At 40.0% G+C, this 15522-nt stretch overlaps 1 protein-coding gene across 3 annotated transcripts in view; it reads right to left on the bottom strand.

Moving 5' to 3' along the window:
- The window catches only part of CFAP54 (cilia and flagella associated protein 54), a 386240-nt gene that overhangs the window by 56377 nt on the left and 314341 nt on the right, over nt 1–15522 (bottom strand). For all 3 annotated transcript variants that reach the window (XM_054527528.1, XM_063712226.1, XM_063712225.1), the window contains 2 exons: nt 6544–6650; nt 484–622 (listed from right to left, as the gene is read on the bottom strand). In XM_054527528.1, the coding sequence (XP_054383503.1) occupies nt 484–622; nt 6544–6650 (246 nt within the window). The remainder of the gene's footprint in view (nt 1–483; nt 623–6543; nt 6651–15522) is intronic.

The raw sequence follows: 15522 nt of genomic DNA, 5'->3' as shown, positions 1-15522 counted from the left end.
AACAACTCAGCTGTGTGATCAGACTTAATAGCACACTATATGGATAATAGCCTTTTTTGTTAGAAAAATATATATAATATAAAAAGTCTGAAAAAATATGCGTATCTGTATTTTCTAGTTTTTCTTCACATATTATTTGGGTAATGCAAGTGTTTAAATAATAGATTTAGAGTAAAAAAAGATAAAAGTAATATTGCAAAGTCACAAAGCATTATTTCTTAGGATTCACAGCTATAGCTGAAAGATTTATCTGGATTGGTCTGTGTTCATTCACCATCAAATTCTTGTAATTCGTATGCTTAGAAGACCTTCAGACCTTCAGAAGACACACTACATATGTGTCAAAAAGTTGAGTCATGTCTCGTACTCTGAATAAACTAGAGGCAGAAGAATTACAGAGTTTAAGTACAGTTACATAGTTCTGCTTTGAGGATATAAAAGATAATCTATAGCAATGTCATTTTCCATTATTTCACAACTTACTTCCATTTCATTATCAACTGATTCCTCTTCCACTTCTATTTCATATATGTTTTCATTTGAGGTAATTTCAGGAGCTGCTGGCAATGATAGTTCAGCTATTTGAGCAAGATTAGATAATTTTTCATGAATTGCAATAACCCTGAAAATAACAAATATATATGTATTTTATTGGAAGAGTTAAGAAAGGTATTTATGGCTGGGCGCGGTGGCTCATGCCTGTAATCCCAGCACTTTGGGAGGCCGAGGCAGGCAGATCATGAGGTCAGGAGATCGAGACCATCCTGGCTAACATGGTGAAACCCCGTCTCTACTAAAAATACAAAAAATTAGCCAGGTGTGGTGGCGGGTGCCTGTAGTCCCAGCTACTCAGGAGGCTGAGGCAGGAGAATGGCGTGAACCTGGGAGGCAGAGCTTGCAGTGAGCGGAGATTGCGCCACTGCACTCCAGCCTGGGCAACAGAACGAGACAAAAAAAAAAAAAAAAAAAAAAAAAAAAGAAAGGTATTTATTTGCAGAATCAATAAACTTGTATAAAGTAAGCCCTCAGTTATTTAACGATTAGATTTCTGATGTGGCCAGGCATCATTCATTAATTCCCTTTATTCAAGAAACATGAGCAAAAAGACAGTCTTAACTTTCATTATGTTTATGGTCTTGTTATACATGCAGATAAAAATATAATTAGAAATTGCAAAAGCACAATAAAAAAGGCACACATCTAAAATATTGCTGGAGATGAAAATAAAGAAAATAATTATCTATGTGGTGAAACAAAATCTAGGCAATAACAAAAGATTTACTCCTATGGAAGTCTTAGTCATGCTCTGACTATCCGGCTGACCTGCAGGTAAGAATTAAGACAAGTTAGCAATGATTCTAAAAGGCCAATCAAGGGACCCATAACAATTCAGTGTATTGCATGTGTGTCAGGAATGGGAGTGAAGAGGATGGAGGAAGGGAGGTAGGGAGAAGAATCAAGAAAAATGGAAAAGTAAAAGCCAAAGGAGGGCACTAGCAATGATGCTGAAGACAGGGTTCACACGCCAGTTAACAGTGATGCCCTGAAGGCAGAGTGGACCAGGTGAGTGGAGGCAGAAGATGGAAAGGCTTACAGTTGAAGAAGGCAAACAGCCACCTGCATGGCCCCGGTGACTCCACACTACAGGCACAACACACATGTGCATACATGTGTTCACATATGTGCGTGCACATGCATGTCTCCATTCAAGGAAGGAAGAAAATTTTTATGCAAAAGAAGCAAATGATCCCCCAAACAAACTGACATCAGGAACACAGGCTAAATGTCAATTTTCCAATTTTCCACAGCATCCTCATCTGCAGCATTGTGCAATACTTGATTATCCTAATGATAGCTCTCAGCAATAAAAAGTTAAAAATGTAATTACATATAAGAGGATTTGAATTTATACAGTATGCCTTAGAAACTTTTCTGTTAAAAAGGAAACAGTTAAATGCAAAGATTTGTTGTAAAAGTTTACTTGAAAAACTTACCCATTAAAAAATGGGTCATCTTATACACCAATAATAGAGAGAGCCAAATCATGAGTGAACTCCCATTCACAAATGCTACAAAGAGAATAAAATATCTAGGAACACAACTTTCAAGGAATGTGAAGGACCTGTTCAAGGAGAACTACAAACCACTGCTCAAGGAAATAAGAGAGGACACAAACAAATGGAAAAACATTCCATGATCATGGATAGGAAGAATAAATATCGTGAAAATGGCCATACTGCCTAAAGTAATTTATAGATTCAATGCTATTCCCATCAAGCTACCATTGACTTTCTTCACAGAATTAGAAAAAAACTACTTTAAATTTCATATGGAACCAAAAAAGAGCCCGTACAGCCAAGACAATCCTAAGCAAAAAGAACAAAGCTGGAGGCATCATGCTACTTGACTTCAAACTGTACTACAAGGCTACAGTAACCCAAACAGCATGGTACTGGTACCAAAACAGATATACAGACCAATAGAACAGAACAGAGAACCCAGAAACAACACCACACATCTACAACCATTTGATCTTCAACAAACCTGACAAAAACAATCAATGGGAAAAGGATTCCCTGTTTAATAAATGATGTTGGGAAAACTGGCTAGCCATATGCAGAAAACTGAAACTGGACCCCTTCCTTACACCTTATACAAAAATTAACTCAAGATGGATTAAAGACTTAAATGTAAAACCTAAAACCATAAAAACCCTAGAAGAAAACCTAGGAAATACCATTCAGGACACAGGTATGGGCAAAGACTTCGTGACTAAAATACCAAAAGCAATTGCAACAAAAGCCAAAATTGATAAATGGAATCTAATTAAACTAAAGAGTTTCTGCACAGCAAAAGAAACCACAGGCAACCTACAGAATGAACAGGCAACCTACGGAACGGGAGAAAATTTTTGCAATCTATCCATCTGACAAAGGTCTAATATCCAGAATCTACAAAGAACTTAAACAAATTTACAAGAAAAAAAAACAAACAACCCCATCAGAGTGGACAAAGGATATAAAAGACACTTCTCAAAAAAAGACATTTAGGCAGCCAACAAACATATGAAAAAAAAGCTCATCATCACTGGTCATTAGAGAAATGCAAATCAAATCCACAGTGAGATACCATCTCACACCAGTTAGAATGGCAATCATTAAATAGTCAAGAAACAATAGATGCTGGAGAGGATGTGGAGAATTAGAAACACTTTTACACTGTTGGTGGGAATGTAAATTAGTTCAACCATTGTGGAAGACAGTGTGACAATTTCTCAAGGATGTAGAACCAGAAATACCATTTGACCCAGCAATCCCATTACTGGGTATATACCCAAAGGACTATAACTCATTCTACTATGAAGAAATATGCAAACGTATGTTTACTGCAGCACTATTTGCAATAGCAAAGACTTGGAATCAACTCAAATGCCCGTCAATGATGGACTGGATAAAGAAAAAAAGGGCACATATACACCGTGGAATACTATTCAGCCATAAAAAAGAATGAGTTCATGTCCTCTGCAAGGACATGCATGAACCTGGAAACCATCATCCTCAGCAAACTAACACAGGAACAGAAAACCAAACCCTGCATGTTCTCACTCATAAGTGGGAGTTGAACAATGAGAACACATGGACACAGGGAGGGGAACATCACACACTAGGGCCTGTCGGTGGGTTGGGGACAAGGGGATGGAGAGCATTAGGACAAATACCTAATACATGTGGGGCTTAAAACCTAGATGAGGGGTTGACAGGTGAAGCAAACCACCATGGTACGTATATACCTATGTAACAAACCTGCATGTTCTGCACATGTATCCCAGAACTTGAAGTAAAACTTAAAAAAAAATGGGTCATCTCCAATAATGCTGGAAAAAGTGCCTGATGCATTGGAGAGAAAAGAAGATGAGGAGGCGAAAGACTTGGTGAGTCATGCTTGGTTCCTTCAAACTCTAGCCATGAAACCTTAGACTACTCACTTAACCTCTCTGACCTTAAGGTTCCTTCTACTGTAAGACTGGAATAAGAAAATCCACTTCATCCAATTCACAAGGCTTTTGTAAGGATGAAATGACATAAGTATGTATGTTCTTAACCACAAGGAACCACATGAAGGAAAGATAGTATTCTAAAATGCCGTTCTTTTATTCTAATACCTAGAGAAATAACTCTTATTTGTCTTCCACAAATAGCATAGCTTTCCTTTATAATACTTGGGATTCTAGGAAGGATAAACCGTTCTTTGACATTTGAGTTGCAGATTGTAAATGAGTGTCCAGAACTTCACTGCCCGTGCTGGCAGAGTAAATGGCCCATCTAGCTCCACAAAGAGCAATCTGGGACCGGGCAAAGCAAGCTGGGTCCTCATGCAAAGAGCAACATCAGGTGACCTGAGTCTTGGTGTGAGGTCTGGACCCCATGACCGCACCTGCCTACATCTTGCTCCCTCCCTTTGTGCTTTGGCATGCATTTGCCCCTCACTTCCCTGTCCTCCCACGTACTTCTTCATCTTCATTTCTGTCCTCCAGGTCAACACCTGCTCCAGCTTTTTAAACTTTGGCACCACAAACAAGCATCTACCATTCTGTCTGGGCTCCCCACAGCCTCTGCTGTCATTTACTGACTCCTAGGCACTCTCTCCCAGAGTCTGCCGTGGCCTGGAGGGCAGGACCCAGTAGTAAGTAGAAACATGGATGACTGACTGGAGGTTTAAAGGCAGAGACAGTAGGCAGGGAACTTGACCTTGGTCACAACAGCACAATTTAGATAGAACTACACAGAAGGCTTTATGTCTGTTCATTGAGCACACTATTGTTTCCTTTGTTGCTGTAAAAAAAAATGCAAAGGATTAAAATATACTTTTTCTTATGAGAACTTAACTAGGAGATGAGGAAGTGAATGATAAAAGGAGTATTTCCCAATTTGCAGGTTATCCAAGTTTCTTCTTCTCTGGCCTATTTTTTCTGACCTGTTTTACTCCTACTTTGCCTTCCAAAGGATGATCAGGACCAATTTCCCATGTACTAATCTTGAGCCTCATAAGAACACAAGGAATGCCACCCAGGATGAGAGAAATAGTTTATTTTCACAGTGCCACCAAAGGACAAGGAGATAAAAGATTTGTTGGGCATGGTCCTCTGTGATGGCCTCAGTGGCTGGGGCTTGTCACTAATTTTAGTAACCCTACTATTGATCAGAAGTACACCAAAATTCAAAACTTTTTGGAATAAAAAAAAGCAGCTTATCAGTTTGATGATTTTCTACTTTATAGAAATTATAATCATTTTCATCATGTGGGGCTGGAAAAAAATCTACATTTCTGGATTTACAAAGCAAGTGAAGAAATACCTGATTTTGTTGCTTAGCTATGCTGGTCTATAGCCTGTACCTAAGTTTTCGACCATTTCACTTGGAAAAGAAGAAAGGAAAGGGAAAGGAAAAGGAAAAGAAGGAAGAAAATAAATTGGCTGAATGAAAATATAGAGGAGAGGAGTGGAGGGAAGGAAGGGAAGAACAGGAGAGAAGAGGAGAAAAGAAGAAGAGAAAGAAAAGAAGGAACAAATAAATTGACGGAATAATTGAAAATATGCCCAGCTCTTGAAACAGCCTTTGTCTCTTTCATAGTGATGCCAAGAAGTCATTCAAAATGAAAATCATGGAACATAAACAAGACTCTCAAAGGAAGGACAGAGAAGCACTAATTCTCTGTTTACCAAGCCATCGATGGAACAGGCGTTAGTGGTTAAGCTTTTCAAAGCATGTTCACACACTGTCTGTCTTGGTCCTGACAATAACCCTGAAAGGCAGGCAGAGCAGTTACGATCATTTCCATCCTACAATGGAGGAAATGGAGGCTAAGGTCAGAAGGGCAATGGACAATGGAGTCAAAAATAAACTAAGTAATAAATTAAAAAACAACAAGGAAATTTGTAAAGTGAAACAGGAAGAGAGAAACGAGGCATGAGCAAAAAGTTAAGAGATATGACCTGCTTGATGGAGAGGGAGGAAAACAACCGAGATGAAGCAGAGACTTCTGATTGGGCACAGAGGGAAAGGTGGGCCAAGGGAGGTAGTGGAGTTTGGGCTTAATTTTGAAACTCCATACAAAGCCACATTAAATTATTTTTTAACCACACTGAAACTACAGGCAAAATATAGTACAGACAACATCCTTGTGCTCTCTGTAATCTCTGTAAAGCATGTATGAATTGTTCCTTCGGCAACCCTCAGTACTATTAATTAGTTAATTAGTATTACTCCCATTTTACTGATAAGGAAACTGAAGTACAGAGGTTACATAAACTGCCCAAGGTTGTGAAGGTAATAAGGGGCACAACTGGTATTTGAATGAAGCAGGCAGGATTCAGAGTTCATGCTCTTAACCACTGCAATACAATACTCCTCTAAGCAAAAGGAAGATTCTTCTAGAAGTGCCTTTTAGCAGGTCTCCTATGCTACACCTTGCCAATTACTGAAAGAGTCTATTCTCATGAGAAATAACAACAAAGACAATTTGAGTTGTGGAATTTTTACTTGCCTATTCAGTGGAATCCATAAAGAGCCAACACATGTACTGTTACAAGTGGAATGTCTAACATCTGAAATCTTCAGAGGCTTCAAATTATATGCATACAACAATAAAACCTATAAGAAAAATAAAAGGGGTATAAAATGTGACATCAAAATTAGAGTTTACCTCAAAAAATACAGCATTAGTTCACAAAATATATCACTGTACTTTAAAAAGTATTTGTTTAGAAGAGAAAAACTGGGTTTTCAATTCACCTGAAAGAGAAATGATGTGAACCAGAATTGTACAAAGGTTGTAGGATGAAAATAAATACTATTTGGTAACAATATGATATTATTTTTGAAGAATGACATTTTGTATTGCAACTAAGTTTATATTTCAGCTTTTGAAGGCCCTCTACAGTAAGTTTTAAGCATACACCTGGTAAATAGCCAACTTTGTTCCTTGTTACTTCTCAACGTGTACCGTTCCCATAAGTGGGCATAGTCATTTCTATGAGTTCACTTATGCTGTTCCCTTCCTCTTCTCTCCATTTATCCAATCCACACACAGCTTTCTAGCCACCACAGCTAAGATGAAACGTCCCTTGATGATTCGTGCTCTAGTAATTTCCCTGTTGTTTGGATTCTGACAATTCTGAGGGTCAGTTGCATATGTTATAGCACCTACTTAGTTATGGATTTGTAGCGTTTGAGAGTCACAGAACCTTAGAGATAATCTGGTCTAATTCCCTCATTTTAGATATAAGAAAGCTATTGTCCAGAGCTGCCAACCAAAACCGAGTAATTAGGCATATTGAGGCTCAGAGAACAGAGCACCAAAGTAACAAAGGACATTAGAAGGCCTTAGAAACTACCTCAGAACCAAGACCTTTTAACCCAGCACAGGTAGGGACTCTCTCAGGAGGTTACCGTATCTGTCTGAGAAAACTTCTTCCAAAAGAAGTACAATAGTCTTGAAGCTCCATTTCTAGGAATTTCACTAAATAACCAAGAAAGATTAAGCACCAGAGAGGAGAAAAGACTAATAGTCATCACCATGCCCACACAGAGTTTTTGTCTATTCTTCTGAGAGCAGCTTGGAGAGATTGCCTGGGAGACTTTATCTGCATAATCAGACAACTTTTGTTTGCAGTGTTGTGCTACCCCTCTTCTTCCCATAACTTCCCACAAGCTATTGTCTGTTCTTGGTCCCATTCAAACAGATCATTTAAAAACTATGGTCTGCCCTTTGGGTCCATTCAGTTCTGTAAAAAACATTGATGACTTCTCAAAATTGCCCATATCCCCAACTTTCTCTCCCTGAAGGAAGAAACCTGAAGAAGGGTATACAAGCTTCTGAATCTCTCTGGGTAATTGGGTAATGATTCTTTTGTTATTTTCCTGTGCTTATGCACATTACTAAATTTGTATGCTTTTTCTCCTGTTAAGCTATCTATTGTCAGTATTATTTTGGTAGACTTTAGACCGAAATCTTTAGAAGAGGAGGAAAAAACTCTCTTCACCCCTAAAGGCACATGCCTTTACCTCTGCTTCCTCACAAAGTAAACTAAGATAAGAGTAAACGTATTTTTAAGAGGCATAAGTACACAAGCACAGGAAGAATACAAGAGGAGATGAAGCAGACAAAAGATGTTAGCAACACTATGAAGGACAGAAAGCACCTGGAAGAACAAAGCTGACTCAGCAGAGAGGAAAGGCTGTGTCCTAAGTGTTTTCCGAGGGGTTGCCAACAACAAGCATGATTGAGAACCCTGAGAAGCTCAGGAACTGGAGGCTCAGGTACCTTTAAAGGCAGGAGTTGGTGCTACTGCAAACAGGGAGTAACATTAGACAACCTCCCTTTCGTCTGGGTGGGTACAACCTGGAGACTCCTCCTTTCCCTTGCCTCCTCTCTCCTGGCTGAACTTCTTCTATTTTGCTCTCTGCTCATGTTAAATCAGAGAGGATCTATGCTAAGGGACGTTAGGTACAGGGCACAGGTGCTTTACTAAAAACATTGGAATTAAGTGAAAGTCTGTATTCTGAATGAGAGACATCTCGCTACCCTACAACAGCCCCTTCTCAGAATGTAGTAAATTAGGCAGGAGTCTAAGAGAATCATCTTTGGGGAAACTGATATGTCAAAGAGAAAAGACCTACAGGTACTGAAATTTCATCATCCTCCAGTGAAACTACTGGCTCCTTCTGCAGTTACCCTGTAATGAGGCCCACAAATCAATGTCTAACTAAATATGCTTTTTAGTGCTTCACTTCAAACATAAACGGACAGTGAAGAGTCACTAGACAGGAAATGAAAGGCAAAAACTAAAACTAACAGAAGGGAAATTGCAAAATAAGATATAAGACAAAGATCAGGAGAAAACTCCAATGAAACCATAACTAATATCCTCAGATAGAAGACAGACAATATTGCATCTATGAAACAAGAACAGGATACTATCAAAATGGGACAATCAGAGAACAAGGAAAACCACTTAAAAATAAAAATATGATCAAAACAACTAAATAATCAATAGAAGATTCAAAATATAAAGCTGAATCCATCTCCCCAAAAGTGAAACCTAAATTTAAAAACATAGATAATACGGGAAAAAATGAGAAAAGTAAATACTTAATCCAATTGGTTCAACATCTGAATAATACAAATTCCAAAAGGTACTAAGATAACCAGAGGGAGGAAATTATTAAATAAAAAAAGTCCATGAACTGAATAATATTACTTTTCATTTTGAAAGGGCCATCCTAAATATCCAGCACAACAGACGAAAGACACACCAATGTGCATCATGGAATTTCAGTACATACGGGACAGAGGGAAGACTCTGAGAGCTAGCAGAGTCACAAAGAACTAGGAATCAGAACGGGATCAGACTTCTCAACAGCAATGCAAGAGTGCTAGAGACAGTGGAATAATGCCCTTCACATTTTCAGGGAAAATAACTGTCAGTCTAGAATTTTATGCCAAGAAAACAATGAATTAAGCATTAAAATAAAGATCTTTTGTTAGACGTTCAAGGTCTTTTTACCTCCGGGGTAATCTCAGTTAGCTTGCTGCAACCCTGTTAGCATATAAGGGGAATGTAGTCATGGTATTGGCCCTTGGCCAAACCTGAATAAAATGTGTTAACTAGTAATTAATGCACTCCTGTTCTAGGGTCTGAAACACACCAGGGAGCAGCCTGTAACATCTGGTCTGCATTTTTTTTAATAGACAATGTGCATACTGATGATTGGCAGCTGGATCTATTATCTTCACTTCTATTATTGAGTCTGGGCCCACACGTGTTTTTCACTACACAAACACAGATATAAAAGGCTCCTCCTCAGATAAGAGAGCAGCTTAAGACCACAATATGCCATATTTTGGTGGTTTATAATCCATAAATGAACTCTGTCCTATGCGACGGAGACTCTGAAAGCTGCCCCTGGATATCTTGAGTCTGTGGAATGATACCTGTGCTTTCTTTAACCTTCCATGCCTTATCCTTTCCGTGTGAAGTCGCGTGAGTATTCTGAAAAATCAGAACCTCTAACACACCCTTTTTCAGGAAGCTGGAAAATGTGTTCATCTGACACAAGAGAGCAACTCAAGACATAAACAAGAGACCCTGGGAACCCAACTTAGAGGAGAAGGAATTCATGGTAGAGTGACGAATAGGACTCTTAAGATGATAGTTGAGCCATAAGAGCAATCAGTGCAGACCTTCAAGGTGAGTGTTACAGCTCTTAAAGGCTGGGCGTCTGGAGTTGCTTGTTCCTTCCGGTGGGTTTGTGGTCTCGCTGGCCTCAGGCGTGAAGCTGCAGACCTTCGCAGTGAGTGTTACAGTTCATAAAGGTAGCGCATCCAGAGTTGTTCTTCCCTCCTGGTGAGTTCGTGGTCTTGCAGTCTTCAGGAGTGGAGCTGCATACCTTCTCGGTGAGTGTTACAGCTCTTAAAGGTGGTGAGGACCCAAAGAGTGAGCAGCAGCAAGATTTATTGCAAAAAGCGAAAGAACAAAGCTTCCCTGCGTGGAAGATGACCAGAGCAGGTTGCTGCTGCTGGCTCAGGCCACCTGCTTTTATTCCCTTATCTGCCCCACCCACATCCTGCTGATTGGTCCGTTTTACAGAGAGCTGATTGGTCTGTTTTGACAGAGTGCTGATTGGTGTGTTTACAATCCCTGAGCTAGACACAGAGTGCTGATTGGTGCATTTACAATCCTCTAGCTAGACATAAAAGTTCTCCAAGTCCCCACGAGATTAGCTAGATACAGAGTTCTGATTGGCGCATCCACAAACCCTGAGCTAGACACAGAGTGCTGATTGGTGCATATACAATCCTCCAGCTAGACATAAAAGTTCTCCAAGACCTCACCCCACTCGGGAGCCCAGTGGGCTTCACCTAGTTGATCTCGCGCTGGGGCCGCAGGCGGAGCTGCCTGCCAGTCCGGGCACTGTATTCCCGCACTCCTCAGCCCTTGGGCGGTGGATGGGACCGGGTGCAGCGGCGCAGGGGGCGGCGCCTGTAGAGGAGGCTCTGGCCACGGGGGAGCCCACGGCGTGGGTAGGGGGGTGGCTCAGGCTGAGGCCCGGTGAGAATACGAGCGCAGCGTGTGCCGGCCGGCAGTGCTGGGGGACCCGGCACACCCTCCGCAGCTGCTGGCCCGGGTGCTAAGCCCCTCACTGCCTGGTGCCAGCGCTGCTCGGGTGCAGGGCAGGCTGAGCCCGCACCCACCCGGAACTTGCGCTGGTCCGCGAGCACCTGGTTCCTGCCAGCGCCTCTCCCTCCACACCTCCCCGCAAGCAGAGGGAGCCGGCTCCAGCCTCAGCCAGCCCAGAGAGGGGCTCTCACAGTGCAGCGGCAGGCTGAAGGGCTCCTCAAGTGTGGCCAGAGTGGACACCGAGGATGAGGAGGTGCTGAGAGCCAGTGAGGGCTGCTAGCACGTTGTCACCTCTCAATGTCTGTTTTTAAAATTTGATTGTGTTTATTTGGTTCATCTATTTTCTTAGTCTAGCTAGTGCCTTGTCAATTTTATCTTTTCAAAAAACCAACTTTTCATTTTGTTGATCCTTTGTATTGTTTTTTAGTCTCTATATCATTTAGTTCTGTTCCAAGCTTTGATACTTGTTTTCTTCTGCTAACTTTGGGTTTGGTTTGTTCTTGTTTTTCTAGTTCCTTGAAGTGTAATATTAAGTTATTAATTTGTGACTTTTCTACTTTTTTGATGTAGGCATTTAATGCTATGAACTTCACTCTTAGCACTGCTTTTGCTATATCCCACAGGATTTTTTAGTTTTTATGTTGTTTTCATTCATTTCAAAAAATTTTTAATTTCCATCTTAATTTCTTCATTGATCTAGTAATAATTCAAGAACATGCTGTTTAATTTCCATGTGTTTGTATGATTTTGGAGCTCCTCTTAGTATTGATTTCTAGCTTTATTCCATTGTAGTCTGATGAAATCTTTGACATAATTTTCATTAAAAAAATCTGTTAAAACTTTTTTTATGGTCTAATAGTTGGTCTACCTTGGAGAATGTTCCATGCACCAGTGAAAATAAATATTCTGTAGTTGTTGGGTAAAATATTCTGTAAATCTCAGCAAAATGAATTTTGTATAAAGTCCAACATTTATTTGTTAATTTTCTGTCTTGATGATCTATCTAGTGTTATTAGTGGGATGTTAAAGTTGTCCACTATTATTGTATTACTGTCTATCCTTTCTTTAGGTTTAGTAATATTTGTTTTGTGAATTTGTGTACTCTGATGTTGTATGCATACATATTTCAGACTGTTAAATCCTCTTGCTGAATTTATCCCTTTATCATTATATAATGATCTTCGTCTTTTATTGTTTTTTATTTAAAGTTGGTTTTCTTTGGTTTAATGTAGCTACTCCTACTTGCTTTTGGTTCTTATTCCTTTGGAATAATTTTTTCACCCCTTTACTTTCAGTCTGTTATGCGTCTTTATAGGTAAGGTGAGTTTGTTATAGGTAGCGTATAGTTGGATCATGGTTTTGTTTTGTTTTTTAATCCATTCTGCCTATCTGTATTTCTTAAGTGGAGCATTTAATCCATTTATATTCAAGGTTAATATTGATATACGAGGCTTTATTCCTGTTATATTGTTAACTGTTTTCAAGTTGGTTTATAAATTGTTTCTTTTATGTGACTGTTTTATAAGAACTGCGAGTTTTATATTTATATGTGTTTTCATGGTGGTGAATATCAACCTTTTGTTTCCACGTTTAAGACCCATTTGGACATTTCCTGTAGGGCCAGTTTAGTGATGACAAATTCCATCAGCATTTGCTTGTCTGGGAAAGACTTTATTTCTCCTTCATTTATAAAGCTTATTCTGGCAGTATATAACATTATTGACTGACAATTTTCTCTTTCTGCACTTTGAAAATGCCACTGCATTTTCTTCTGGCCTGTAAGATTTACGCTGAAAAGGCCACTGTTAGACTAAGGAGATTTCCTTTATAGATGACTAGACACTTCTCTCTTGCTAATTTTACATTTTTTTTCATTTTGACTTTAGATATTCCAAAGATAATATGCCATGATGAAGTCCTTTTTGCAATGTATTTGCCAGAGGATCACTGGGCCTCCTGTATCTGGATGACTGACTCTTTGCTATATTTGGGAAGTTTGCATCAATTATGTCCTTAAGTAAGTTTTCTAATCTTTTTGATCTCTCTTCCTCCTTGGAAATACCAACAATTCGTAAGTTCTGTTGATTTACATAGTCCCAACGGCTTTGTTCATTCTTTCTTCTTATTTTTGTCTGACAGGAGTATTTCAAAAGACCCATATTCAAGTTCTGAGATTCTTTCTTCTGCTTGCTTTAGTGTGTCACTAAAGCTTTCAAGTGTATTCTGTATTTCCTTCAATGAATATTTTGGTTCAGAAATTCTTTTTTTTAAAGATATTTGTCTTCTTGGTAAATTTTTCATTCATATCCTGAATTGATTTTCTGATTTCTTTGTATTGGTTTTCAGATTTTTCCTGCATTTCATTGAGGTTCTTTCAAATCAATATTTTGAATTTTTTAGCTGGCATTTCAAGGAATTTTTTTTTATTAGGATTTATTGCTGGATGACTGTTGTGGTCCTTTGGTTGTATAATATTTCCTGCTTTTTCATGTTTACTATGCCCTTCCATTGATGTGTGCATCTGATGTAGCAGTTGCTTGTTCCAATTTTATGAAATTGCTTTTGTAGGGGACAATTATTTTTTCCTGAGGGTGTACATATGTTGTTGGTTGAGTAGGCTATTTCAGCTTTGATTTTGGGTGAATGCAATAGTGCAAACTTTGTGTTACTTCTTTGACAATACACAAGGTCAGTAGTACCCCTGGTTTCCTTGGTGTCTTAGGGTAGAGTTATTAGTTGAGGTTGTGGTGAAGTTTTGCTGCAGATTTGGACACAAACTGAGAGGCCTCCAGACCCCACTGGTGGCAGCAGTGGGGTAAATGTGCTTGTTTTTAAGCCTCAGAGAAGGTTACACAGGCTCCAGTGTTAGTGAATCCTGGAGGGCTGATTCATAGGCTTCTAGGTGGCTGGCTTAGAAGTTAGTAGTGGGAATGAGATTCCATCTCATGCCAGCTAGAATGGTGATCATTAAAAAGTCAGGAAACAACAGAGGATGTGGAGAAATAGAAACACTTTTACACTGTTTGTGGAGTGTAAATCAGTTCAACCATTGTGGAAGACAGTTTGGCAATTTCTCAAGGATCTGGAACCAGAAATACTATTTGACCCAGCAATCCCATTACTGGGTATATACCCAAAGGATTATAAATCATTCCACTGTAAAGACACATGCACATGTGTGTTTACTGCAGCACTATTTACAATAGCAAAGACTTGGAACCAACCCAAATGCCCATCAATGATAGACTGGATAAAGAAAATGTGGTACATATACACCATGGAATACTATGCAGCCATTAAAAAGAATGAGTTCATGTCCTTTGCAGGGACATGGATGAAGCCGGAAACCATTTTCTCAGCAAACTAACACAGCAACAGAAAACCAAACACCACATGTTCTCACTCATAAGTGGGAGTTGAACAATGAGAACACATGGACACAGGGAGGGGAACAGCACACACTGGGGCCTGTCGGTAGGTAGGGAGCAGGGGTAGGGAGAGCATTAGGACAAATACCTAATGCATGTGAGTCTTAAAACCTAGATGACGAGTTGATAGGTGCAGCAAACCGCCATGGCACATGTATATCTATGTAACAAACCTGCACGTTCTGCAAATGTATACCAGAACTTAAAGTATAATAATAATAATAATAATAAAGAAGTTAGTAGTGGGAGTAGTGGGCCACATGTGTGGGCAGGTTCTCAAGCCCCTAGGCAGCTGGTGTCATATGGGTGGTGGCTATAGCCCTGATGGAGCAACCCACTAGGACCCAAGGAGTCTGTGTTGGTGTTCTTGGTAGCTGCAATGGATTGAGTGAACTAGTCCTCAGACCCACAGTTGCCCATAGCAGAGCAGTGGATATTGTCCTAAGTGTGCTTAGGATAGTTTGGTCTCCCCTGTTCCTCCCCTAGCTGGGTGGCAGCTACAGCTGCATTGCCTTGAACTAGGCCCAAGAGTAAGGTATAGCCCAACATTAAACTCTAAAAATAGTGCCAGCTGTGGGTTTGTGACCAGAGTGGGTGGGGTGGTGCCACTCCTCAGGAGAGCAGCATGGGCAAGAATCTGTGAGGTATGCAGTCTGCTTGAGTCTCGATCTCACAGCAGCCTGTAGTAGGGTGGTGGGCATTGTCCTAGGTCTGCATTGGAGAGATTGGTTTTCTTGTCCCTCCTTGGTCAGGCAGCAGCTGCTGCCACATCACCTCAAACTCAGTCTGAAGGTGGGGCACAGCCCAGCGTTAAACTCTCAAAACAGCACCTTAGGCCTGCAATCAGGGAGGGCAGGACCCTTCCCAGCCATGCAGTGTGAGCAAGAAGCTGTAGGAAGTGTGGTCTGCTCACGT

This window comes from Pongo abelii, chromosome 10 (genome assembly GCF_028885655.2).
Source record: "Pongo abelii isolate AG06213 chromosome 10, NHGRI_mPonAbe1-v2.0_pri, whole genome shotgun sequence".
In the NCBI taxonomy this organism is placed as follows: domain Eukaryota; kingdom Metazoa; phylum Chordata; class Mammalia; order Primates; family Hominidae; genus Pongo; species Pongo abelii.
The sequence above is the reverse complement of the archived record's forward strand: the minus strand, read 5'-3'. Positions and strand labels throughout refer to the sequence as shown.